Consider the following 26,612-nt stretch of genomic DNA (forward strand, 5'->3'; position numbering starts at 1 on the left):
TTGTGGTATTATCAGAACGTATAGTCTGTTTCTCTGTGTGTATTGGAGTTTTAGTAAAGCTTACTTAAGAATATTGGGAAAGACGTTAAAACGACTATCATAGGCCTCTCAAAAAAAAGTGCCAGTAGACCTTTGAAGAGAGGAATGGTGCAGAGTGTCATCAGTCCCCTTGGGCTTTGGACAGAAGATGTTGCATTTGGAATTTAGTTATAGTGCTGGTAGGCTTTGAACGGTGTAGGAAATTTTTGACACTTTCAAATAAAATGTCACAATCTAAAATTCTTGCATGTTTTCTTTTAAAATACAGTTGCCAAGCTTATGTTTATTTTTACATTTGTTTTAGAATTTAGTATTTCATATTGATTCTTTGGCTACCTTAGATTTCATAAATAATTACTTGAATCACTGTTTAAATGATCATTTTTATAGATTGAAAAAAATTTCCTTAGAAAATTATGTCATCTACTCTGTGAAGTTCTATTGATTCTGATATAAACTGTTTATTTGAATACTTTTAAGAAATTATAAGATTGCATTTTAGGAAAGGGAACATTTTTTGAATTTTATTTTTGTCTTCTCCTTGTTTAATTTTAGAGTGGGGGTCCTTTAGTGGTGGATTAGTTTTTACCCTGAGTCCTACCACATTAAAAATCTTTTCCTCCAGCACCTCCCTGCCCCCTCCTTTATTTTTAATATTAAAAAGGTATTATTTCTTGGGTATTTGATATTTTTTTGATTTTTATAGACATTGATACATTAGTTAGTAGTTCACGGGGGCTTGGGAGCTTTCAGTGTGTCTAGGACTGTGGACTGTAGCACAGGAATCTTTCTTTCCCTCCTGCTTTGCTACAGTTGTCACTTATCTGCAGCTTCTCATCTGGGCCTGGCTGTAGTGAGGAGGTGGTGGATGGAGACAGGTAGCATCAGGAAGTTTCTGGAAATGGGGGCAGAGGGACCAGTTTGCTTTGGCTTTGGGGATCCCAACCTCCTCCTGGGCTGAATGAGCCTGGGACCTTCTCCTGTTCCGGGCACCCCTTTCCTCTTCTGATCCCACAGCCGCAGCTGGGTGGAACATTCTTTGGTCAGGTGTGTGTAAGCTCGCAGTGCAGGAAGGCGTGGACAAGTAGGCGTGCTCTCTGCGGTCAAAGCCTAGAGGACCAGCCTGCCGTGGACATTGTCCTGATGCGTTTTACACTGTTTTCTGTCAGGAACAAAAGAAGCTAATACTAACTCAGCTAGTGTTTCAGATGATAACTCAGCGAGTGTGTGGCGGGAGAATGTTGAGCCTGAGCCAGCAGTGAAGCAGAAAGGTAAGAAGGATGCCCTGTCTTTGTCCCTTTCCCTGTGAGGGAGACCAAGCCACTGCACTTGCACGCTGGGGGCACCTCTCTGCCATGGGGTCCAGGCCCTGGTTCTTCACACCAGCAGGACCAGATGTGGCAAGTGACCCCCTTGTGCTGTCTTACGTCAGCCAGGGTAGGGCATGCAGTCCTGCTGTGGTGGCCCTGGCCCCTCCCAGGTCCCTGGTGCTCTCGTGGAGGTCACGTGTGAAGCCCGGCAGTGGTGAGAGGCCCCGGACACAAGCTTCGGGGTCTGTTCTGGGAAGGCCCATGGGCCGAGCCATGCACCCCCACATTTTTTGTTCAGGGAGGACTCTGAAGCAGCTGGAAACACTGTCCTGACCCAGTGTTTCTCTCTGTAACGTTCTCTGGGTTTCTTCAGCTGTGCCTAGGTGACATTCTGCTTTTGGCACCATCGTTCCCAGCACTTAACACTGTGGGGAAGGACACATTTGGGCCCCGGAGCTCCTGGCAGTCGTGGTGGGTGCTGGCACCTGGTGGCCCAGTGTGTGGCACCCCGGGGCCAGCGCCTGTCGGTGTGTTTGCCTTGGTGGGCAGAGCCGGCCTGGAGGATGCCCAGGCCTCAAGGGATGTCGCCCTGGCATGGGGGCAGGGAAAGCCCCCGCAGGAAGCTTTGTCCCATATGCATTACGTTAGTTTAGGAGCCTTAGCAGCCTGGGCTGGAGTGGGAGATGGGGGGACGGGCAGGTTCCGGGGTACTTCGGGCAAGGGTTGTGCCAGAGATGGCCCATGAGTGGCCTAGGGTGTGGTTTCCAGGGCGAGGGAAAGAGGGCCTGCATGCCTTGCTGGAAAGAGGCTGCACTGGTGAAGGGTCCAGAGAAGACCCCAGTGTCTGGGGGGCAGGAGCCCTTGCCAAAGGGTGGGAGACCCCATCTGTGACAGGGGGGTTCGCTGTGCACACTCTCCCTTTGGGTGTCGGCCCTGAGATCCAGCAGTTGCACCCCCAACACTGATGGTAGGAGCTTGGAAGAGAGCCCCAGGGTCTGGAATCCAGGGCCCCATGCCGCACATTGGCTGCCAGATGCTGGGCTCTGTCAAGCACACTCCAGATGGCGTGGCGTTGAGGAGAGACTCTGCTGCTAGCTGCTCTGGCCCTGGGGGAGTGCTGTCCCTGCGTCGAGCTCCAGTCCTTGCTGTCACCCCATCCTTATAGTAGCGCTGTCTGGAAACATGATTTCCAGGCCCCTCCTAACCCACAGTTTGTGAGGCTCTGTGGGTGCTGGGCCGTTCTCTGCTCTGTGCGGTGTGCCCTCTGGGAGGTTCCTGTGTCCCATACCCAGAGGTCCTGCAGGGCCTACCACTTCCCCTTGCCCCATAGGCCTGGCTCTTCTTTCCAGAGTCACCTTCTTTGGGGCACCATTTGTGTCAGTCTTTGACTAGTAAACAGAGATCTGAAGTTCACCTCAGCAGACAGACTGTGGTGTCTGAGGAGTGCCGTGTGCCCTCGGGAGCCCTGGACCTGGTCCTCATGTGTGGGATAGGTCCCTGTGTGGAGGTGGGCTTGTAGTTAATGGGGGATGCCTGGCAGCTCCCCGGGGTCCTTGGCTCTGACTTGGACCTGTGCCATCCTGGTGTGTCTGAGGGTTTGGTCCTGTGTCTCAAGTGTGTCATGCAGAGTATCCTCTTGGGACTTTAAATCCATCCCCCCACAGTGCTCTCCCGCCCATGTCCTTGTGGCCACGTACGTCCCATTTGTCCCCAAAACATAGCACTTGAAGAAGGAAGTAGGCCATGGGGAGCTGGAGAAATGTCCTCGTTCAGGAGCTGATGGAAGAACCCTTGCTGATGAGTTCGGGAGGGAGGGTCCAGCTCGCTGTCACCCCGTCATGGAAGGGGCGTCACACCTCCTCGTCCCTCACGCTCCCTGGCTTACCAGCTGTTGCCTCATCTCAAATCTCTCTCATTTGTGTCTGTGACCCACTCTCTTCATACTCCGGTTGCCTCTCTTCATTAATAGCATTTTAAAATTCATAGTTTGCTTTGTTCTCTGACTTTCGATTTTTGAAAATAAAGTCTTGGCAGTGGGACACTAGGAATGGCTCTGTGTTCCCTGACAGGTGTCCACTGTTACTTGGTCTGTGTTTTTCCATAGTCCTGCTATTTAATGCACTGAGCTTTACCAACATGGAAGTCGTTTTTCTGATGTACCTCATTATTATTATTTTTTTTTTTTGCAGGTGACTCTCCTAGTGATGCAGGTGAGGAACGGCCTGAACTGGGTGTTTGATACAGATTTTGCATGTGTGTGTAGATACTAACATGTACTCTCAGATTTGTTTTACACACTGAGTTAGTGAAGTAAATTAGGGAAACATAACTATATTACTTTAAGATTTAATTTATGTATCTTATGTTCCAAAAGAATGTATTTCACTTCTGAGAATAAAACGTGTATTTCTAAATTCAAAGTCTGATTTATCCTATTTTCTAAAATACAAAGCCCTTTTACTTAAAATGCAGGAGTAAATTTAAGTGCCTTAGTAGTTAGGGGTTGTTACTTAACTAATTTAATCTTTTTATTAAAATGAAGAAAGCTTTACTCAGATTATAAAAACCATTTGGCACATACCCAAAGTAGAGTTTTTTAAATGCAGAAAGATATCAAGAAGGAAGCGAAAAACACTGTTTCTAATCTAAATGAATGTCCATCTAGAACCCCCATTGTGTGTGTGTGAGTGTGTGTGTGTGAGTGTGTGTGTGATTAAATACGTTACTATCCTCAGTTACGTGTTAGGACGGTGACACTGTTTTATGCCGAGGGTCTGCTGACGTCACCCCCTGTTGACACTAACACGGGTGGTGGGTGGGGAACATCTGGACACACGGATCACACGCGTCCGTCCCTGTCAGGTTGTATTTTCTTTATGTAAAATTGCTTGACTGGATGAACCTACCTTTTGAATTCCATTTCTTAAGAAATTGAACCAGTTTGTATTTCCCCGTCTCCCCAGATCTTCACCGAATCTAGACATGAATCGTCTGTTTTATGTTGATGAAAATAAGAGATGAATATAGCTTATGTATATTTGCGATTATTGGATTGCTGTCTTTTCAAGTATTGATTACCTGTTTGTGTTTCTTCCTTCGTGAACTGCTCACTGGATTGTCACGCTTCAGAAGGAGAAGTTGGACCTTCTGGCCCAGAGAAGCCTGAGGTATCTGAGAGCTCCGAGCTGCCGGGCGAGCTTCCAGCCAATCTCAGGTCTGTGGGCCCCTGTCCAATGCCCAGGCCGCCGCCGCCTGCTTCTTTCTGCACCTCTCACAGTTCGTTTAGTGCTTGAGCTCAGTTATGAGGAAATACTTGTGCAAAGAAAGCAGAAACCATTTAATTTAATTTTCCTGTATTGGATAGAAGTTAGATAGGACATTATAAAGATTTAGGGAAATTCATAATTATGGTAAATTATGTTTTGATTACTGAGAGTTACATGATTCCTTTTGAGCCTTAAAATTAATGAAAACATAAGATTAAGAGACGGACACTTTTAAACCTGTCAGATTAACAGGATGTTCTTAACATTCTGCAGACTGTGTCCCGATGAGCATGTTGATGGTGGGAAATTAGTGGTGGTGTTGATCTTTGTTTCTTGTTGTCCACTTTGAAATGTCCAAGTGTGTCATGTCCCCTCTTTGGTTTTCCCGTGTTTGGGTTTAGAAGAATACCTCGGCCTGGGAGTGCGAGGCCAGCACCCCCCCGTGTGAAGCGCCAGGACAGCGTGGAGGCGCTGACACCAGACAGGTGAGACCTCTGTGAGGGGGCTGTGCTGGGTGGGGTGGGGGGCGGGGCCACTGCCACCTGACATGTGGGGAAGCCGGGTCAGGCCACATGCCCCCAGCCACACATTTCAGTTAGCTGAAGAGAAAATGTGCTTTATATTTATAGCATGGGGTGGGGGTGGGGGGAATTATTCTTTGAGAGAAGTTGGGGGCCGGGGGGAGTATTTTCTAAGCATAGAAGCAACAAGGGGGGAAATAGGAAAAAATAGATTTCAAGGCTTAATTGCACACAAATATAAGATAAAAGGTCAGAAAGTCATAAAGTATGTGAAAGCAAGCCACAGACAGGGTTCTCTAAGTGTTACAGCTATCCCTGTGGATGTAGTGTGATCTTTAGAGGAAAGTACAAGAAATCAAAACATAAAAATAGAAAAATAGAGCAGGCCAGACCGGCATGGTTTGAAATAGAGCAGGAGGCAGGAACTGGGGACAGGTGTGGCTGCATTGTAAGGGACATGAAGGATTGATGCAGGAGGTGGCAGGAGGGAGAGGTTGTGGGAACATTACTCTTTACTGTTTCTGAGATGAGGAGACTGGTGCATGTTTCTGGTGATGGGACCGATCTGAGGAGATGGGGAACTGGGGAGGTAGGAGCTACAGGGGTGGGAGGATTGTTGGAACATCGTCCCTGAAGGGTGGGGGGACACAGAGTGACTGGCTTTGGAGGGGATGGTGCATGTAGGTGAGTTCTAGAAGCTGACCTCCCTCTCCTCCACTCCAGAGCTCCACTTGTCTTGTGAACCCAGAGCAAGTCTAGGCAGGGAGGCCCAGAGCCCTGCTCCCAGAGATCGGGTGTCGAACTGAGCAGAGGGTCCTCATCTGGGGTCATATCCTCCCCCAACCCCCAGCCTTCTGTGGGGCTATATCTGGAGATCCCGAGTAGTGTCAGGACTGGGAGGGCCTAGAGGGAATGTTCTTGGCATCTAGCTGGGCAGTGGGGCAGGGGTGAGGTCGAAAGTCCCCCTCAGACTGGCAGCCCCATCTAAAGGACCGAAGGCCCAGAGGTCTGTGGCACAGCGTGCGAAGCAGGAAGCTGGGCTGCCTCCGGGTGCACGTGGTGTGAAGTGCTGCTGTGGACTTTGTTCTCCCGCCGTGGGCAGGTGCCCTGGTGCGGGCTCTGGGCGGGCACGGAGACAGAAATGTGGGCGATGGTGGTCCAAGAGTGGGGTGCTCAGATATGAGGTTGGGGGCTTGCTGCCAGTGGCGGTGCCCAAGGGTGACCCTGGATGTGTAGCAGGGTGATGGAAGCAGGATGGTGGCAGGAGGGCTTGGGGACCCTAGAGCCAGGCTTTGGGAAGGGCTGTTTCTCAGTAAAGACGAGGGCAGTGTTGGCAGGGAGCCAGGAGTGCAGGGGGGCTGCCTGGCAGCTGGCAGCGGTGACCAGGTGTTGAGGGCCAGAGAGGCTGTGGTGTGGAGTCAGAGTTGGCAGACTTGAGAGAGAGTGATCTGGAAGACATAGTAATAAGCACAAGAAAGCTGCTTTCCCTCTGGGCCTGGCCATAGGGAAAGCAGCTTTCTTGAGGCAGGGGAGAATGGAGAGGGCTTGCTGATGAGGGATGGTGTGTGGGAGGGGCTCGAGGGGTACAGGGCTTGGGGGAGATATGGGGTGTGGTGAGGCTGGCCCTGGTGGAGGCCACACGTTGCCTGTGAGGGTTGAAGGGCCCAGCGAAGAAGCTGAGGGTGTTTTGGGGGAAATGTGTACTGTTTTGAGAGCTCATACCCAAATGCACGGGTTTCCTGCTGACCTTGTGTGTTGCCCTGAAGCAAGGGAGAAGGTGTGTCTGTGTGTGAACCAGGGATCGTAGGGCAGGGGGGGTTAAGGGCACTCAGTAAAGCAGGGTGGTATTACGCTGCTACGTGAGAAGTGAAGGCAGGTGGGACTGATGGGGAGCTGGTGGTGAGTGTCTGGGTTTGGAGCCTTGTGACTTGGGCTCAGTGTGGTCGGTGTGAGGGCCTAAGCAGAGGGCAGCTGACGGTGGCCTCCAGTGGGGTGACAGTAGGTAGGGCTGTTTCAGCAGGTGGCTGTAGGAGGTCTAAGAGAGCCCTTGGACGGACATAGTCACCTGCGAGGACAGGTCCAGGCCTACGGGCCAGGCAGTTGGGTATTGGACTGGCCCAGAGTGATGGTAGGTCTTGGTGGAGAGGAGGTGCTGGGCAGGGAGTTGCAGCCAGGAGGCCTCTGTGTTGGGGCAGGGGTCTGGGGCTGCATCACCACCCCTGCCTTGATGTTTGTGACTTGGAAGACTAGGGCTCCCCGGGTGAGGGGCTACAGGTGGAGGGCTGGTGTCCAGAGAGTGCAGCCAGGGGAGGAGTGAGGCTCTGAGGGCCCTCGGGAGGTAGGGGTGTAGGGAGGGGGCAGGGGTGGAGGGAGCACAGAGGGCAACTCTCATAGGGACCCAGGCGTGGGTCTGCACTTGGCTTTCACACCTGGGTTTTGTGACATTCTAGAGGCAGGTAGGTAGGTAGTGGTTAAACTCCTCTCTCGGAGCCTGGGATGCAGGGGGTTGATGCAGACGTGCGATCAGTAGCCCTTCCGATATAACCTGATTCCTTTTTCTCTTTAGGACAGGAAGTGGGAAAATCGTTGCCAGTGTGATCGTAGACGCGCAGAACTCTGACAATGAGGACGACAGTCAGTTTGTGGTGGAGGCGGCCCCCCAGCTCCCTGAGATGGCGGAGCTGGAAGTGGTGAGTTAATGGGAGCACCGGTTTCTGGCATTGCCCCTGGACGGCCTTGGAACTCCTGATCCAGCATTGAGGTTTATGTAGACAAAACGAACCTCTGATTTTTCAGTCAGATTTCTGCCTTCTTTAACTGTGTCATTGCCTTGAGGAGATCCATGGAAGCAGCATTTCAAGAATCAGCTTTTTCCTTCTTGCTTTCCTGCCCAGGTACCTGCGGTAGACATGGAGGCCGAGGAGAAGCACGGTGAGTGGCAGGTGTGGCTACGGGAGGGTCTTGAACATGGGAGCTCCACGAGCCCCGCGTTGGTCCTGGTGGTATACCGGGGCATGGATGGGCTCCTCCTCGGTTGGTGGGTTTGGTCTCAGAGCCGATGGGCGCTGGGCCCTGGGACCTGGGGCTGTCTGTCAGTGGCTTCTGACGTGGCATGCACTTAGATTAAGGGTTAGACCTCTGGGGTCGTTCCCAAATCGACAGTATTTGTAATACTACTTTTCCTTTTCCCAAGTATCTTCCTTGATTCCAAACATTTGCAGAAGCAGAGAGAGTAGTCCAACGAACCCCCGGTACCCGTCACATGGTGTCCATGGTGATTGGCTTATGTTTTTTGTAAGCCTCTGGCTGCTGCAGACCCCTGCTCCCCTAGACTGTTCTCAAGGCCTAGAGAAGATCGTGTCTTTGGTTAACATGTTAGGTTTAGCTCTAAAAGATAAGGGTTCTCTTTCAAAAAACATAACCATAAAAATGAAATAATTTCCTGATATCATCACAGTTTTTCTAGTTATTTTGTATATTTTTTTCTAGTTTGAGTCAGAATCCAAATAAAGTCTTACTATTGGATTCGATTGAACTCTTGGGTCTCTCTTAACCTGTGCGTTCCCTCCCTCCCCTTTCCCTTGTAATGTATTTGCGGAGGAAACTGGTTGGTTGTCCTTTAGGGTTTCCCATAGTTGAGTGTTGCTTATTACATGCCCATGGTATGGTTCTTTACATATTCTTTTATTCTTGTAACTTGGTCCCAGAGACTTGGTCAGATGCAGGTTTTGAGCAAGAATACTGGTAGGTGGTGTTGGTTTTTCCTGATGTCTGCTTGTGAGGTTAGCCTGGATCATTTTTTTTTCTTTTTTTTTAAAGATTTTATTTATTTTATTTGACAGACAGAGATTACAAGTAGGCAGAGAGGCAGGCAGAGAGAGAGAGGGGGAAGCAGGCTCCCCGCTGAGCAGAGAGCCCGATGTGGGGCTCGATCCCAGGACCCTGAGATCATGACCCGAGCCGAAGGCAGAAGCTTTAACCCACTGAGCCACCCAGGCACCCTGTTAGCCTGGATCATTAAGGGCTGCAGGATGGTGATGTTCTCATCTACCCACCCTTCTTCAGGGTTTGGCTGGAGGACACCGTGGTGCAGGGCTCCCCACCCCGCCCAGCCTCTGACCCTAGTAGCACAGCCCCTAGGAGGAGGGTTTTCCTCAGAGTCAATCTGTGCCCTGGCACCATCATTGTGACTGAAGGGGTCATGTGGGGTGGTGGTTGCTGATAGCTCTGTGGTACCTGTGTGAAATCATGGGTTTACCTCTAACGCATTTGAGGGGCCTCATTTCACACCAAATCGGTTCTCACTGATGTTCAGATTGCCCAGCGTGTAATTGGTGGGTGCCTGTTGGAGCCGTTCTCTGGGGCCTGTTGACACAGCCTGGGAGACTTTGCAGCTTACTTATTTTCTGAGAGGACCAGATGTTCCAGGCTTATGTGGTGTATTTCCTGCCCCAAGGCTGGAGCCCTCTGTTTCTCCAAAACAGAGACTGTACTCCAGGGACAGTACGCCTGACTGTACTGTACTTCTGGGTTGTTGTTCCTAAGGGTATTCTTACCTTTTTTTAAAAACAATGAGAACGTGTATCCAAGCTCATACTGATATTTCCAGTGCAGCTTTACTATTCTAGACTCTCTTCTAAATTTTTGATTTTTACATGCATGTCTATCTCATGCCAAAAATCCTGGCTCCCAGTGTCGGGCATCTGTCTGCTTCACCCTGGGGCTGGCATGCACACGCAGCACCTTTGGAACACCACCAGCTATCAGCGGCATCAGTTTGCCGGAGACTGTGTAAGGTTTCTGTCAGGGTCTGTCTGTCCTCAGGTATGTCCCTTCAGGGATGGACACCCAGTTACTCTGTTGTAAGTTTCCAGAACAATTCTGTTAGGCTCTGCTTGCCAGCGTGATGCCTCAGGTATGTCCCTTCAGGGATGGACAGCCAGTTACTCTGTTGTAAGTTTCCAGAACAATTCTGTTAGGCTCTGCTTGCCAGCGTGATGTTCTTAGGTTTATGGGTTCCATTTTGGTTTCAGTTTTTAGGCATTGAAAAATCGGATATAATTTTGTTTTATTTCTGTAAAATAGTCCTATTTCCAAGGTCAAATGTACCAGAGGAGGCATATTCTGAGATTGGGGCCTCCACGCTGTCCTCTCACTCCCCCTGTAGGTGACAGTAAGGAATAGGGCTTACACTTTGATTTTAAAAATTACAGGTTAATACGTGTGTGTGGTGCGTGTGTGTGTGTGTGTATTTGGCAGGATCTCCGTGTGTCCCTCTTGCTCTTGTGACTGGGCAGCGCGTGCTGACATTTGTCCCTTGGCAGTGTGGACAAGCCCTCACCGCAGCTCCCAGGACGCCGTCCCGAGCGTCCACAGTCGCTTTCACGTGGCTGTGCGTTTGAGTGAGGCCATATGCTAAAGACAGTGTTTTGTGTGATATTTACCCTATAGGCAATTCTTTTCTTCCTTTTTCTTTCTTTCTTTTTTTTAAGGAAGTTGAAGACTCTTGACCTCATATTGAAGGAGTATTTGTGCTTAGAAACAGCTTAGGACTGCCACACCTGTTTGACAAAAGGTTATCATCTGGAGTGTTAATCTATATTTCCTCCTAATTGTTGTCTATTTCCAAAGTTTTTTTCTCTCTCTCTTTTTTAAACCTTTCAGCTGATTTCTTTGAAACACTCTAAAGTTTTTATGGTTAATTTCCATCACCCACTGTATCAGTCTGCAGTAGATCCTTTTATCAAAAAAAGATTATTTGAAGCTGTGTTCATTATAGAAAGAGGAAGAACACCCCTTCACCCATTTAGAGTAGAATAGCTCCCTAGAGAATAACATAAAACCACTGATTCTCAACAGGAGGACTTGTGAAAAAGATTCTGGAGACCAAGAAAGATTATGAGAAGTTTCAGCGGGCACCCAGACCTGGAGAGAAGGTAAGGAGTGATGTCTGCGCAGGTGCTGATGGACTTCAGGCTCCCTCCCACCTCCTCATTTGGAAGGATAGAAAATCCAGGGCTGCTCCTGAGTGTCCTGGAGTCAAGGTCACAGGACAGTTCTGCTCTGACCCCATGGCTGTCCCCTTCCTACCTTATCCAATCCCTTCTCCCTGCTTGCAGAGCCGGGAGGCGGGCCGCCTGGCCCTGGCTAATTGCAGAATAAGAGATGGGGGAGTTTTCACATCTGGCTTAAATCCAGGTGCTGTTGGAGCCTGGCCTCCCCGCCGCCTTCCTTGTAGTTGTGGTCTTGTTGGGACCCCCCAGCCTCCTGCCAGCCGCCACCCCTGGGCCTGTGACTCTGGGATAAATACCTGCAGGCCACGCAGCGAGCCTCAGAAGTCATGGCTAGGCTTGTTACAGCTACTTTCAAAAATAAGAATATGTCTTCACTTAACCGCTTCTGTAACAGAAAGACTGTTCTTTTGGCAGCTGACGTTTCCAGTATGTTTTACACACTCACACGCAGAGATGATTCCACCTAAAATGTCCTAGTTTTTCGTGAATCCATGGCCAGAAACAGTTGGTGAGGGGACCATGTAGTCGCGAGCGACATCGGAGGGGTCCGGGAACAGTCCCAGGAGAAGAGTGCTGTCCGGGGCTTTAGTTGGCGGCACCCCCCGTTCACTCGTCCGGAGGGAGAACTGCCTTTGTGCAGGCCGTGGCCTCTTGCTGTGGGGTTTTAGCAGGGCCTCGTCCTTTTCGTGGCCAGAGGGCTGCCATGTGGCCCTGGTGGTATTTCTGGGAGCTGCTCAGAAACCACGAGTGTGTAGCTTGGGGCTGTGATGTGGGCGAGGGCGAGGCTCGGGGGTCCCCATTTACTGCCTGTGCTTGCCCTGCACAGTGCTCTGGGTCCATGCCACAGGCTGCCCTCAGGGGTGCGCTTCAGGCTGGAGGCCTTCAGGCCCAGGCAGGAGAGGTGGGGAATCCGTGTCCTCAGTGGTGGACACAGGCTGCTCTCAGACAGCACAGCGAGTCGGGTCGGAGCCGGGGTCGCATGTCTGTCACGGCCCGGGGCATGAGCCAGCCTTATCATTGTCGGTGCACACAGGGGCATCAGGCTGCACTTCCACTCGGGGGCCCTCAAAAAACATCTTTGAGGTTTTGAAATAAAAAATTAAAACCTTCGGGGAGACTTGATGTCTTTTCTGCCTCGGCTGCAGCCCCGCTGTCCCCAGGGCCTCGGTCCCTGGGTCAGAGTTGGCAACAGCCTGACCTGAAAGGCCACCGCCTGCGCTCGGCAGTCGTGTGTCTTGCCTGGGGCAGACCTGTGAGGCCAGTGCTGGTCTCAGGTGGCGTGCTGTTCCCAGGCCCTCCCAGGGTGGGTGCCTGGCGTCTGGTTCTTTGGTCTTTGTTAGCTCTGGTTCTGGGGACTCCGGTGTACCTGCACTCTTGGGCTCCAGGGCGCGTTGGCTGGCCTTCAGGTGCCCACAGGTCTGCCAGGGGGAGGGGATGTGCACGTGTTCGCGGGGGGCCACATGGGCTGTCACGGCTTCTCGGCCCTACAGACAGAGCCTGGCAGTGGCTGCAGCGCCAGCAGCAGTGGGAGCTTGTGTGGCTGTGTGGCAGGAAGGCTTCGCAGCCTGGTGCTGGTGCGGGCCCAGAGTCAGGGACTGGGGCCGGCAGTGCCCGGGTGTGCTCCTGTGTCTGAGAGGCTATGCCGCCCACGCTGGGGATGGAGGACGTGGGCCTTGCCGCCCACAGGTCCCGGCGAGAGGGGACCCCCTTCCCGCCTGGTCCAGTGGCTGCTGCTCTGTTCCTGGTCCCTCTGGTTTGTTTCCCAGACGTGTGGCCGTGTGGGCTCGGTACCTGTGCTCCTGTCCTGGCTAGCCCCTCTCTGTCATCGTCCCCGTTGGGGTGATGCTGCTGGAATAGCTCCTTCCCTTTTGTTGTGGGTTGTGCCTGTTGTGGACGTGCCCTGGGTGTGTGTCCCTTGTCGGGTGAGGGTGTGGGGGTTGTTGGGGGTTCAGTCCTTTGGAGGAAAGTTGTGGAGAGCATCCTGCATGTCCTATGTGCACGGAGACCGCCGGTCCCTTGGGGCGGACCCGATGAGCAAGAGTGCGGCGCGCGTGGGTCTTTTTGAGAAGCGGCTGCGTCCTCCTTGCTCCCTCCACGGTGCCCGCAAGCGCAGTTCCCCCGCCCACGCCCCACTCACGGTGCTCAGTGTCTCTAATTTCTTGTGTTGTGATGTGAGTTCCCTTCACGGCTGACGTGATTCTGTCCGGCTGCCAGTTCCTGCTCTTTTCTTAGCCGGACGACTTGGGTTGCTGTAGCGGTTCTGTTCTTTTGGACTGACCCTTTGTTTGTCTCACCAAGGCAGTTTCTTGAGTGCGTGTATTCCGTTTTTCTGTTCCTTTGGGTTGGGTTGGGCTGTGAGTGAAGGAGAGACCCCAAGTGTCAGTGGCTTAGATGAGCGGGGAGCGCTTCAGCTCCCGAGCCAGAGGGTGGATGTAGCAGTGGCCCAGGCATCTTCTGCCCATCCCCCATGTGCGTGACCCCTGCGTCTTGGCCCCTCGTGGCCCATGGAGACTGTCCAGGTGCGGCTGGCAGGAAGGGAGGGGACGGAGGAGCAGCGGACAAGAGCACGCCCCTTTCCTTTGAGGCTTCTCAGAAGTTGTGCGTCCCACTCCCATGTCTGTGGTTCCGGCCAGATCTTCACCGCGAAGGCACATGAAGTGAAACCGTTATTCGGTGCATTGTTTTGCTCAGCCAGTGATCAGGATAGATCTGCCTAGTCGTCTCGCTGCCTGGCGCGCTCAGAAAATGACAGTATTTGCAAGGCACGTGGGTGGGTGGAGGAGACCAGCCGCCTGGCTGGGGGCTGAGGGTTTCTGGAAGCGGCCTGTCCCCCACGTGTGGGCTGTGCCCAGGGCAGGACGCTTGGCCGTGGGAGGGAGAGCAGAAGCCAGCGTCGCCAGGCCCTCCCCAGCCTCTCTGCAGCCAACTGTTCCTTCTCTTTTTACTAAGTCATGGCATCAGATGGTTCACCTGTGCTTTTATGATTTTATAAAAATATATCTACAGTTCACAGTGTTCCTGCTAAATCTTTTTTTTTTGTTGTGTTTTGTTTTCTTTGATGAGACTTTAAAGAAACTATTGAAAAAGTCACCCTCTAGCAAAGACCCAACTTCTGGTCTTGTAGATACTCGCTTTGGTTTTCATTTCACTGATTTCTATTCCTTATTTTTCCTTTTAATTTCTTTGGTTATTTATGTTTTTAGTCTCTTGTGGAAAATACTTGGCTCGTCCATTTTTAGTCTTTGTCACTTTAAATGAATGTTTAAGGCTATACTTTTTTTTTTTATTTTAAAATTTGTTTTAGAGCACACACGTGTGTGCATGTGAGGTGGGGAGGGGGAGTGGGGGGCGGGGGGAGAATCTCAGGCAGACTCTGTGTTGAGCACAGAGCTGGATGTGGGCTTGGTCTTAGGACCCTGAGATCATGACCTCAGCTGAAATCAGGAGTCGGATGCTCAACCGACTAAGCCACCCTGGTGCCCCAAGGCTCTACATTTCTCTTTAAGCATGATTTACTTGAATTTATTAAATATTAATATCAAAAATTCTTTGAATTTTGATTTGAAATACTTTATTTCTTTTTATCATGTGGGCTATTTAGGAGTCTGTTCTTTAGTTTTGAAACATAAAGGTTTTTAGAAAATCTTTTTATGGATAATTCCTAATATAATTTCGTGTTCGAAGAATACGGTCTGTGTTGTTATTGATTATTTGGACTGAAGCCTTTCTTTGGGGTCTGGTCTGAGGTCGGTTTTTACAGCTGTTTCTGAGAGCTCGCAGACCGTCTGTTTCCTGGGCTTTCGGTCCATTCTTCAGTGCTCCTGGTGGATTTTGCAAAGAGGTAGTGGTGAGACTCTGTGCTCAGGCCTCTTGTCATAATTGCTTGTCTTCGGTCTCACGTAAACATTCAGATGGTAGATGTTTTCTCTGCTTTTCATGTAAATTGTGCTTCTTGTCTTGGACTTCCTGTTGTTTTGGGGGAGCACTGTTTTTTCAGTGCTGAGGAGATAGGAGTTTGTAGTCGAGCCGTCCCTCAGGCCAGCCTTTGGCATTGCCTTGGAAGGAAAGCTACCTCTTATTATACCGACGGACTCGAATAATCCATTACAGAACCAACATGCATCAGATGGAGCATTGTCTTCATTAGCCTGGCCGACTCGCTGTCTTCTCAAGAGGAAATATAAACTTTGTTAATAGTAAGGTACTAGCTCATGCCAGCGTTTTTTTTTCCTTCATATTTATGAGGAAGTTTTTGAAAAACAACCAGAAAAGCAGTTTTATTAGTGTTTCTTCTGCTTTAAAAGTACTTGCTTTTTGAACTTTATAAATGAAGATGCTTTGGATGCTAGCTGGCCATTTCAGAGACGGTGCCCTCCCTCCTCACTCCTGATCCTGTACATTCTCTGGGTTGGGCTTCTCTGCTTTGGGTCAGTTCTAATCGAATGTCAGTTTTAGAGGCTTTTTCTTTTCACTGAAATTCTTTATTTTGAAATAGAGTATTTCTCTTAGTGGGTTCCTTTTTTAGTTCATTTAAAGCTTGTGTGATTTTACTCTCCCCCTTCTTGCTCACATAAGCCATGTCCTCTGGAGGTTGTACATCTCAGATGAGACCTTGGCGTGCGCTTAATTTGACGTGAATGTATGTATTTGATGCCCTTCTCGGTGAGTGTTGTGCCGTGGGCCCCATGGAGTTGTGCTTGCAGTCTCTGGACAGTGATCTGAAAGAAGCGTGTATTTGGAAATGTGCATCTTGAAATGACTCTAGGTGGATAAAGTGACTTTACCCTGAACATGTTCTGTTTCAATTACAGCAAGTTGTGTGAATGAACAGTCGTCCGCTCAATTCTGTGAAAGGCAGGCATTCAGATTTTCTCTTTGGTGATCCGAGTAGACCTTCCAGTTATTTCTTATTTTGGTCACGAGGTGGTGCAGTTTCATCACAAATACTTAAACCCTATTAGAAAAAGGCTCCTTAGAAATCACGCCTTAGCTCAAAGTCTGTACCTGATGAAAGTATTTTTAGTTTGCATGTTTGTGGTCCTAGTATTATTGGATGGGTGTTCTTTTGCTAGAAATACTGTTTCCATTTAAATTGCTTTGAAAGAAAGGGGACATATGCTACGACATTCTTCGCTGATAGACGTTAGTAGCAAAACCGGCTGCTGCTGACACTGACTTCAGCTGTAAAGAGTGAGTTATTTATTTTAGGAAACAAGGCGATAGTTTTCTGTTCCCAAGTAGTACAGTGTCTTCCAGTATGCTGGTGGGGGATTTTAGGTTTCTGATATAAAATTGTTGCTAGCAAATAACCAGCAATATCACCTAAAGATGCTTGGAGATGTGTGGCATGGAAACATTATAGACTGGGACAGTGGTTTGGGAAGCATCTGAATGTCATATGTGTGTGAACTTCATGGCAATATTTATGATGCGTAAATGGGCCATATTTGTATATACAAAGGCCATGATATGGGTAAACTATCAGAATACTTTATCTGCAGGGAAATGTGTACATGACTCAAGAAAACGGGATTCTTAGGATGTGATCAGCTCTGGCCTGACAAACATTTCCAGACTGAGTGGTCCTCCTCTGCTGGGTAGTATGCTTGCGCAGTGAGTGATCATACGGCGAATAATGATTTTATTCTTCGAGCTGGGCTCCACACTGAGCTTGGAGCCTGCAGGGGACTCTCACTCCCTCTCGCTCTGCCCTGCCCCCTGCTTGTGCGTGTGCGCGCACTCTCTCTCAAAAAAAGAAAAAAAGAAAATTTATTTTTACCCAAAATGCCAGCTTAACATTCACATCATTTTGTATTTATAACTCTTCTAGATTTAGTCGGTTGGGCCTGAGAAGCCATTCTGGCCTTATTTCCGTCAATGTCCTATTTGCTGTGCACAGACGCCAGCCTGAGTGTGTAGCTGGAACTCAGGTCCCCGGTGGTGCAGGTGTGGGTGTGGGCACTGTCCCTGTGGCACATCCCTGAGGTGGGAGGGTTGATGCTCTGGTGGCTTCAGGATGAAAAGGATTAGAATTCAGATCCAAGTCAATCAGGGACTGTGAAAGATGCATGAAGCTCAGTGGAAACCAATGCAGGTTGTGCAGAGAGCAGTAAGCAAGCAGAAGGGACTCTGTCCCATGGGTCCTGGAATCTGCAGCCTCCTGGGAAGTGCGGGCCCCCAGCAGGGGGACACTGAGGATGGCCTGGCCCTGCCGAACCTTTCTCGATGGTCTGGAGAAGCATGAAGACTTTCGAACGCAGCTGGTGAGACATGAGGAGGGTGTGTAAGGGAAAAAGGACCTTGGAAAGCCCTGCACTGTGGCTGAGCTCAGGCGAGCTGTTGGTGTGATCTGGCTTCTTTCTCTTCTGCTGGGAGTGGCGCCCCAGGCCGGGCCTCCCACATCTCTGCTCACCCAGGTGGTTCGCAGGTAACAGCGGTACGGGGAGCCACAGTGGCTTTCCTCTCTCAGCTGTGTGCCCGCATGTGACCTCATGCTCTAGGCCTGCGTCCCTCTGCTTATCCGGCTTCCAGGCACATGGGCTCCTTGGGGACAGCAGGTGCATGTTGGGACACAGGCCCTGTCCTGTGTGGAGCGGGCACATAGGGATTTTGTCAGCGTTTGGTAGAGCAGCTGCTTCCAGAATTATTTCGGTCCTGAAATTCCATGTTTCTTTGGCTTCTCTTTGAACAAAGGAATTTATTTCCTGGTAACTTTTTCCCTTATTTCTTAGTTATTTTTATTCTTTCTAAAACACACCCATTTGTGCTCACTGTTTGAAATGAGAAATGCCTTTATTTTCCTAGTTCCTGCCTGTCCACTTCTCAACTTGAGGAGTGGCTTCCAGAGAAGCGAGCTGCTGCTGGAGGGACGGGCTCTGCTGCTGAGTCAGGCTTTCTTGGCTTCAGCTGAACCTGAGGAAGCAGGCTCAGAAGGGGCTGACGTGGGCAAACCGGGGCCACAGCTTTGTCCTGTTTCTCCAGGAGATGGGTTTCCGGGTCTTTTTACAGTAGTGGGAAACTGAAGCTCTGGACATTAAAATACTTTGATTTCCTGCTTGTAGCAGTGATGCATGTATGATTTTTCATATTGGAGCATTATCAAGGTTTCTGGGTGGAATTCTCTGAACCTTTCTTTCTGGCCGAAGAGCCCTCCCCACCAGCTGGGACCCCTTTACTAATTAACAGAGACCTTGAAAAGCCATGTCCCTGAGGCCATGACTGACAGCCACTTGGCCAGGAGCTTGCATTATGTCAGGGGTTTGCCAAATTTCACAGAATATTCTTCAATCCCTTACAGGAAAAAAAAAGATATTAAAATAAAACAAATGTGTTTATTTTAGATATGAAGTTATTTAGACATTGTAAATAAAGCACACTGTGTGTGGACACGTCTGAATTACGCTGTGACGTGCACACTCCGTGTTACCCACAAGATGCATTCTGAAAGCTCGGTTAGATTTTGAAACTCAGGAGTAATTTTTAAATACTCGTATTTTTGGTACTGATTAAGTTTCCAGGTAGCTTATGAAAGCTTTATGGTACTATAGAGAGTTCATTTGCAGGGGAAAATGATAGAAAATCATGCTGTAAAAGGAAAAACTAAACAGACTGAATAAAGTAAATGGTTTTATACAACGTTAAAAACAACTTCTGAAGGCAAGCAGGTCAGACATTTAAAATTATGAAGGTTGAGAACTCTCAACTACTTCAGAGATGCCTGACCACGACATTCAGGGTCTAGAGGGAGCGTATTGCGCCATCCTCCTCATGGGGTCTGTGTTGCCAGGGTCCTGTTGGCTCAGTCGGGGTTCAGCCGGCCGTGCCCGCCACAGCTCTGGTTTTGGGAAGGCCAGCCCTCCCCACAGCCCATACTGTGGGTGGCAGCCAGAGTCCTCCTGCCCCAGCGCAGGGTGAGCTGCTGCCACGTGGGCCTGGGGTGGTGGCACGTGCCAGAGAGGTTGTGGGTCTGGTACGGAGAAGCACCCCCCGCCACTCCCCACCGTGCACTACTTGACTACAGATTGCTGACCTCACTGCTGAGCACTTGAATGAGGGATTTCTGCAAACCGGGTCATTCTGTGTCAGACGAGGATGGGGACGTGATCCATGGCCGCTGTCCAGGCGCCCGGTGCTCACCGCACTGTAGGCTCTCCCAGGCCAGAGCCATCGTCTGTCCTTCCCTCTCCTGACCCTGCCAGCTTTGGAGACCACAGGCTGTTTTGGAGAGGGTCCCTCAGAGAGGCACTTGGGCTGCAGTCACCCTCAGGGGAGGCCGGCTCTTCCACCTGCACCCCGTCACCAGGCGCACATTTTCATTTGTCCCGTGACAGGTGGGGTTGGGGGTGGATTCTGCCGGCTTCTCCACCACCTCCAGCCTCCGCTTCCCTTCGTAATTACTAGCATGTTCTGGGACGCATAAGTCTCCTGCTCTTCACTCGCTGTCCGTTTTGTCACCTCTTTCTGTCATCGTGGGCTCACTTTCCAGTCTTACTCAGGGGCTGACACACTGACTCCTGTATTGGTGCTCAGATTGCCCCAGATTTGTCCCACGGGGGCTCCTTCAGATTGGCGTCTGTGTCCTCACAGTCTGCCCTGTTGTTCTTCGAGTTCTTCCTTCCTTTTTGGCTCAAGGAGATTTTCTAGGCTCATCTTGCCTTGCCCTGCCCCAGGCCAGAAACCAGCCATTTCTTCTGATTCCTTTTAGTGGAGGTTGGTGTCTCAAAAGCAGGATCTGCTGTTGGGCACACTCGTCCCTCTGTGGTATTCAGCTCTTGGGCCCTCTCGGTGGTCAGAGCTGCAGGAAGCGTGTGTGTCGCGCGCATGCCCACGTGCTCGCACACACCACGGGATCATCTTCGTTTCCTCCTGTTCTGTATTGACAGTTCCCTTCTCCACTCATGAGGAGCGTGACGGTCATTGTCCTGGGAGATCGCCTTAGTGAACGAACCCCGTCTCCCATTGCTGCTGACCCCCCGGCCCGCATGCCTGCCCTCTTCACCCACCTCACCCACCTCAGGCTCCAACAAATCCTGTCGCGCGCGTGGGCTCCTGCTCACCCCTGGGGTAGCCATTTGCCTGTCTAGGACTTCTTCTGCCCTGTGCTGGCTGCTGCTCCCCTTGCCCACATGGATGTCCTTACTCCAGGCCCCGTGGCTCTCCCCGTCCCCACCCTGGTGCAGGGGCTTCTGTGCTTGGCCTGTGTACAGGCTTTAGGACTGAGTGGTTCAGGAGGAAAAGACCAGCCGCTGACTCTTCTGGAATGGAAGCTCGTCGGGGAGACCCATGACTCTCCCGTGGCTAGCACAGTGCTAGACGTAAGTTCTCTTTAACTTGTTGCTAGATGAGTTCAGCTCCTGGAACAAAAGTTAGAAGAGACAGAGGGAGACAGAAAGGAACAAATGATCAAATATGAGGCAGCACTTGGCAGAATGAAATAAACAGACCTGCATTTGGAAGGTCGGCGGATGTTCTCACGGTGCTTCTGGAGGAGGAGAGGACGTGGCGGGGGTGCTGTAGCCTCAGTGAGCCCCTCGCTGACCAGCAGGTGCTGCCTTCAGCTGCTCACACGCGACTCCTGACCGCAGGCCCTGGGAGCAGGCACAGCCCTCTTGCCGCGTGGCTCTCTGCCCCAGTGGGGGTGTTGGAGTTCGGACAGCAAGACAGATTGCAGAGTGAGGTGTGATACGAGTGGTAAGCTTCCTGACCCAGATTAATGGGATGTTAAACGAAGTCTGAATTTTTTTTAAGAGGCACTTTAGTACTTTAACAGAGAGCAAGAATGGAACCTGCTGTGGGTCTACCCTTAAAGGGGCTTTCATGTTCCAGGAAAGAACCTATTGCAAGAAACCGTGGGTTCTTTTCAAAAGAACAGAAGTCGGATTTGCTTGTACCTGTGCTCTGCAGCCGTAAACACTCAAGGAAGAGGGGACAATAGCCACAGCCTTTGTGGAGGAACAGGTTGACTCAGGGTACCTGCTGTTTAGTCCAGTTGGCATTACACATGTAGAAATAAGGAACAATGCATCGCGGTAATTCCAGGGCTCAAAATGTGCTGCTCTTGGCCTCTTGGGGGAGGATGGCCTACGACAGAGCCTACCTGGATAACTAGGAAAAGCAAGCGTGACACTGCTTGTGCCCTGAGGGTTGAGCCTGTGGAAAGCAGCCAGGGCAGGCTGAACACAGGGTGAGGATAAAATATGCAGTGGATTCCAAAGACTTAGGGAAAAAAAAAGCATATAAGATGTCTCATTAGTGATTTTTATGTTGAGTGCATATTGAAACAGTATTTTATATGTATTGAGTTAAATGTCTCAAAATTAATTTCACCTCTTAGTTTTTAACGAAGCTAGTAGAAACTTGTAGTAAATAAAACTGGTTAAGCAAAAAGAGTTGAACGTACCATCACTACGGAACTGAGCGCAAAAGCCCTAAAGCAGTTTCTGAAAAATCGGTTTTATGGAAAAAAATAACCTCATAAGACTCAGTGGGCGGGGCAGAGGGTTAAGGGAGGTAAAATCACATTAAAACCATTGTCCAAAACTTTTCCCGTTTGCTTTCTTTATTTTTTTATTTTTTATTTTTTTAAGATTTTATTTATTTATTTGACAGACAGAGATTACAAGTAAGCAGAGAGGCAGGCAGAGAGAGAGAGAGGAGGAAGCAGGCTCCCTGCCGAGCAGAGGGCCGGATCCCAGGACCCTGGGATCATGACCTGAGCCGAAGGCAGAGGCTTTAACCCACTGAGCCACCCACGCGCCCCTCGTTTGCTTTCTTTAAAGTGTCTTTTGAGGACTGAGGTCTTAACTTTAATGTAACTAAAATTTCTCAGTCTTAACTCTCAGGATCAGGGTTTTTTTTGTGTCTTAGTTAAAAAAATCCTTCTCCTAAGGCCAGAAAGATATTTTTTCTTTTTAAATATTTAAAGCTTTGTTTGGACCTTTCCGTCCTTAGTCCACCTAGAGCTGATTTTCCTGTGTTCTGTGAGATCGAGGTGCAGTTTTTCCTCTAACATGAATAACCAGTTCTTCCTCCTCTCCACGTTGCTCCGCTGTGTGTGGAGGTTTCGTGTGCTTTCTGGACTCTCTATGCCGGAGGTGAGCAGACTTTTCTAGCAAGGGTCCAAAAGCACGTGTTTTTAGCTCCAAGCCATGTGCGCTCCCTCACCTTTGTTCAGCTTTCCAGAGCGGCCCTAGACAACCCGCAGGTGAACCAGTGTGGCCAGGTGCCGATCATTTGTTTTTTTTATGGATACCAAAATGCAGATTTTATAGAACTTTCATGGACCAGAAAACACTACCTTTTAAATATTGTTTTCAGCTATTTGTTTAGTAAAAGCTGGTCTGCACTCATGGGCTACACAGACAGCTAGGCCACGGGTCCGCCTGTGGTATGTGTCTGTCCCACTGGCCCTGCCTGATTCCACGCAGCTCCGATCGGTTTATAAACAGGCCTTGTCTTGGGCGATTTGACATTTATTCTTGGTCCTTTCCGCTTCTGTAGAAACACTGTCGGCCGCTGATGGAGCGCCAGGGGGCACTCTCTGGGGAGCTGAAGAGTGTGGGCGAGCCGGGATCTCTCCGTGTGTTCGCTCTTAATGCCTCTCAGTGAGCGTTTGTGGCTTGTTTCTATAGTGATTGTGTCTGCTGTTTGTTAGATTTGTATGTGGGCACTCGAGAGGCTATTCTGGTACTGGAAATACTCTGTTTTAAATTTCTTTTCTAATTGTTGGTGGGGAGGAATGCTGTTGACTTATAACCACTTCCTTGACAAACCATTGTTTTAAAAACTATGTGTTGGTTCTTTTGTGTTTTCTGTGTTGTAGTAGCCGCTGGATACGAACACGGAACATAGCGAGATACAGGTACTGTTGTCACCCCCATCTGGGGGATCAGGACGGGAAGGGACTTGTCTAGGGCCTCGGGACTGGTGAGCACCAGAGCTGGGATGTGAACGCAGGCACCTGGCCTGAGTCTGTGTTCTTCTCCCTGAGCTGCACCCTCATTCCTGTCACCTCCAGTCTCCATGGCCCTGTACCTCCTCTCCAGGCCTCATGCCTTCTGTACTGTTGCCTGATCACTCCCATGGGGCCTCCAGGACCCCTCTCCCGGAGGGGTAGTAACGATCATAGTGTACCACTTTCTGCCTTTCTGGTTTTTAATGACAGTTCTTCTAGAATTTACTCTTTTCTGATGATACTTATTGTAGTACTTAATAAAGTAGATTGAGAAAGTTTGATTTTTTTTCCCCACTGTGGGACTTTATCATGAATGTTGAATTTTATGAAATGCTTTTTCTCCATTGAGATGATTCCATTATACTTCTTTAATTCACTAAATGACACTTACAGCTTTTAAGTGATCGTTTCTGAGGTGAAACCAACGTTGTTACACTCTATTATCTTTTTCATCCACTGGTAGATTCTGTTTGCTAATTAGAATTTTTCCATTTATATTCATGGATGAATTGGACCCACGATTTTCTTTTCCTCATATGATCCTTGTCTTGTATTAGTGTCAAGGTTGGGAGTAAACTGGGGAGAGTTCCTTCTTTTCTTTTCTTTTTCTTTTTTTTTTAAAGAAGCTTTTTAAAAAAATTTTATTTATTTATTTGACATATAGATCACAAGTAGGCAGAGAGGCCGGCAGAGAGAGAGGGGAAGCAGGCTCCCTGCTAAGCAGAGAGCCAGATGCAGGGCTTGATCCCAGGGCCCTGAGATCATGACCTGAGCCAAAGGCAGAGGCCTAACCCACTGAGCCACACAGGTGCCCCTCTTTCTGTCTTTTCTAGAAGAGATGGTAGATGATGGAATGGTGTGTTTCTCCATAGTTTGTGGACTTGTGTGTAGACCCATCTGAGCTTGATGGGAACTTTTTAGGGCATGGCTGTTATTTTTACATTAGGGGAAGATTCAGGCTTTCTCTTTCCTCTTGAGTCAGTTTTGGTCATCAGTGTCTTTTAAATTTTCAAGTTTCTGGCAAAAGCTCTTGATAGAATTCTTTAACCATGTGCTTTATTTGTCATTTTGTTTTGTTCTGTTCTTATTAATAGTACTGCTAATTTGTACTATTTCTTCCCTTTTTTTGAAGCAGTGTTTTCAGAAGTTTTTCAGTCTTTTTAAACCACCCGCTTTTGGCGTCATTGGCATTCTCTTTTGTATTTTTATTCTTTTCACCGATTTATCCTGTTTTCTTCATTTCCCTTTGTGTTGATTCTGTTGTCCTTTTGATTTCTTAATTGAACTCTTACATTCCTGGTGTTTATTTGGCCTTTTTTTTTTTTTTTAGCCTTATATAAACTTATTTTGTGATTACAAGTTACTGTGTGGTTTAAGTCAGGATTTATCCATCACCTCCATATGCGGGCACTGTTGCAGGACGATAATCAGAAATGGCTGTGCAGGGGGCGCCTGGGGGACTCCGTTATGCCTCTGCCTTTGGCTCGGGTTGCGATCCCAGTGCCACATCTCTCCCTATCCCTCTGCCACTGCCCCCTGCTTGCACTTTCTCTGTCAAATAAATGAAATCTTTAAAAAGAAGAGAAAAGAAACGGATGTGCACGTTATCAAACACCATTTTCTTGGCAACCATTGGGATGGTTGCGTATTAATAGAATTCCTGATGTCGAGCGGTTCTTGTGCTCCCGAAGTAACCGGTGCTTGGTCACGGTCTGTCATTTGTCTGATGCAAAATCATATTCAGTTCACTAGTATATTTATTTATTTATTTATTTATTCATTCATTCCTAGGTTTTATTTATTTTTCAATAATACGCACATCCATTGTGGGGCTCGAACTTACAACCCCAAGATCAAGAGTTACGTGCTCTTCAAACTGAACCAGCCAGGCACCCCAATTTACTAATCTTTTAAAACAGAAGTCCATGATCAACGGACATTAGCCTGTTTTGTGTGTGTGCTGTTGTTGTTAGGTGTTAGAATCAAGATTATGTTAGTTTTATGTAGTTAATTCTTATAAAAATACTTCCTGTGCCCTAGAACAGTTGAGGTCTGAGGAGTGACCTGGTTCACAGAAGTTGAGGAGCCTTGGGGCTCCCTCTTGGAAGAAGTTGTTCCTCTCTGGGGGCTTGTCTCCCCAGGGCCACTGGTCAGAAGCAGGAGCTCACATCCCATTCCATGCCTTGAGATCCTGGGAGCTCGGAGCCCACGTGCTTCCCTGGTTAGCTGTTCCTGACTTGTCGCAGGTTCCTTGACTCTTGCCTGCAGGGTACATGGGTCTGAGGCCTGGAGCCCTGGAAGGGTCCTTCTCTGGCATGCTCTCATGTGACTCCTTGTGCAGTCCCCATCCCATCCTCACCCCAGAAGCCATGAGATGAACAGTGGGTCCAGCTATCCTTACCCCATGGCAGGGGCTCAGCAGGATCCCAGACTTGTGCAGTTTGTTTCTTCCCCGATTACTCTTTGGTTGTCTGTGGGCAGTAGGGAAGAGTAGGTGTTTGTACAGAATTACAGGCCTGTTTTCCTGTGGGCCACGTCTCTTCTTGCCCTTGTTTGTGCTGGCAGTCCAAAGTTACCTGGAGGCAGGCTGCTGGTCCCTTGGGCCTGGTGGACCGTAGTAGGACCCATCAGAGAAAACTCTGATTTTGCTTAGTCAGAGACTTCCTGTCACCACGCATGTCCCTGCTCACATGCCACCTCTCCAGAGAGCCACCATCCCCGGCCAGCTTCTTTAGTCCTCCACCCCATTGCCCACCAGGCTCCAACCCTACTTCCTTTTCTTCCTGACCTCAACCGCTCACTGAAATTTTGTGGTTTTGGATTAACCGAGGCATGGTGAGCACAAATTGAGTGAAAGCTCAGCCCCGTATCTGCCTCAGGTCAGAACACCGTCTGCAATGCATCGTTGCCATCTTGGCCCCGCTGCTTGCAAGGTATTGGGATCTGACTGTCCTAGTTTTGAATTTTCCTCTGCTCTTCCAGTCTTTGGAGTCATGCCTTCTAGTCATCATTCTGTGGAATGTATTTTTGCTGGAAGGCTCTGACATCCTGACTTTTACGACGGGTTTGAGCATCTCTTTTTCAGTTCACATGCCAACCAGAAGGTGGGTTTCATGTTGCCCAGAAACTGCCTTGTAGGATTGATGGTTAATTTGGGTGTGATTATTTTGTCTGGTATTTTTAGAGAATTTAGGAGGCTAAATATGTAAAAATAAAATGAACCAGAATTAGAAGAAAGATTGTAGTTATAGCTTCGGTAAAAAATGATGAATATTTTAGCAGGACATTTAAAGTAGTAAATCCAATTAGTTCATAAAGGGATGGAAATAAAAAGCAAAATAATTTAATAATCCTAATGTTTCCAGAGATGATAGTGAAAAGGGAAATAAAGTGTATTTTTTTTTTTTAATTTTATTTGTTTGGGGCGCCTGGGTGGCTCAGTCGTTAAGCGTCTTCCTTCGGCTCAGGTCATGATCCTGGGGTCCTGGGATTGAGCCCCACATTGGGCT

General features: G+C 49.1%; 1 protein-coding gene across 2 annotated transcripts in view; it reads left to right on the plus strand.

Annotated features, from left to right (window-relative positions):
* TRAF3IP1 (TRAF3 interacting protein 1) overlaps positions 1 to 26,612 on the plus strand; it is a 58,272-nt gene that overhangs the window by 15,908 nt on the left and 15,752 nt on the right. For both annotated transcript variants that reach the window (XM_032857628.1, XM_032857627.1), the window contains 7 exons: positions 1,209 to 1,310; positions 3,539 to 3,559; positions 4,479 to 4,563; positions 5,017 to 5,100; positions 7,703 to 7,826; positions 8,031 to 8,067; positions 10,996 to 11,072. In XM_032857628.1, the coding sequence (XP_032713519.1) occupies positions 1,209 to 1,310; positions 3,539 to 3,559; positions 4,479 to 4,563; positions 5,017 to 5,100; positions 7,703 to 7,826; positions 8,031 to 8,067; positions 10,996 to 11,072 (530 nt within the window). The remainder of the gene's footprint in view (positions 1 to 1,208; positions 1,311 to 3,538; positions 3,560 to 4,478; positions 4,564 to 5,016; positions 5,101 to 7,702; positions 7,827 to 8,030; positions 8,068 to 10,995; positions 11,073 to 26,612) is intronic.

This window comes from Lontra canadensis, unplaced genomic scaffold, assembly GCF_010015895.1.
Source record: "Lontra canadensis isolate GAN:19392208 unplaced genomic scaffold, GSC_riverotter_1.0 scaffold13, whole genome shotgun sequence".
Lineage (NCBI taxonomy): Eukaryota > Metazoa > Chordata > Mammalia > Carnivora > Mustelidae > Lontra > Lontra canadensis.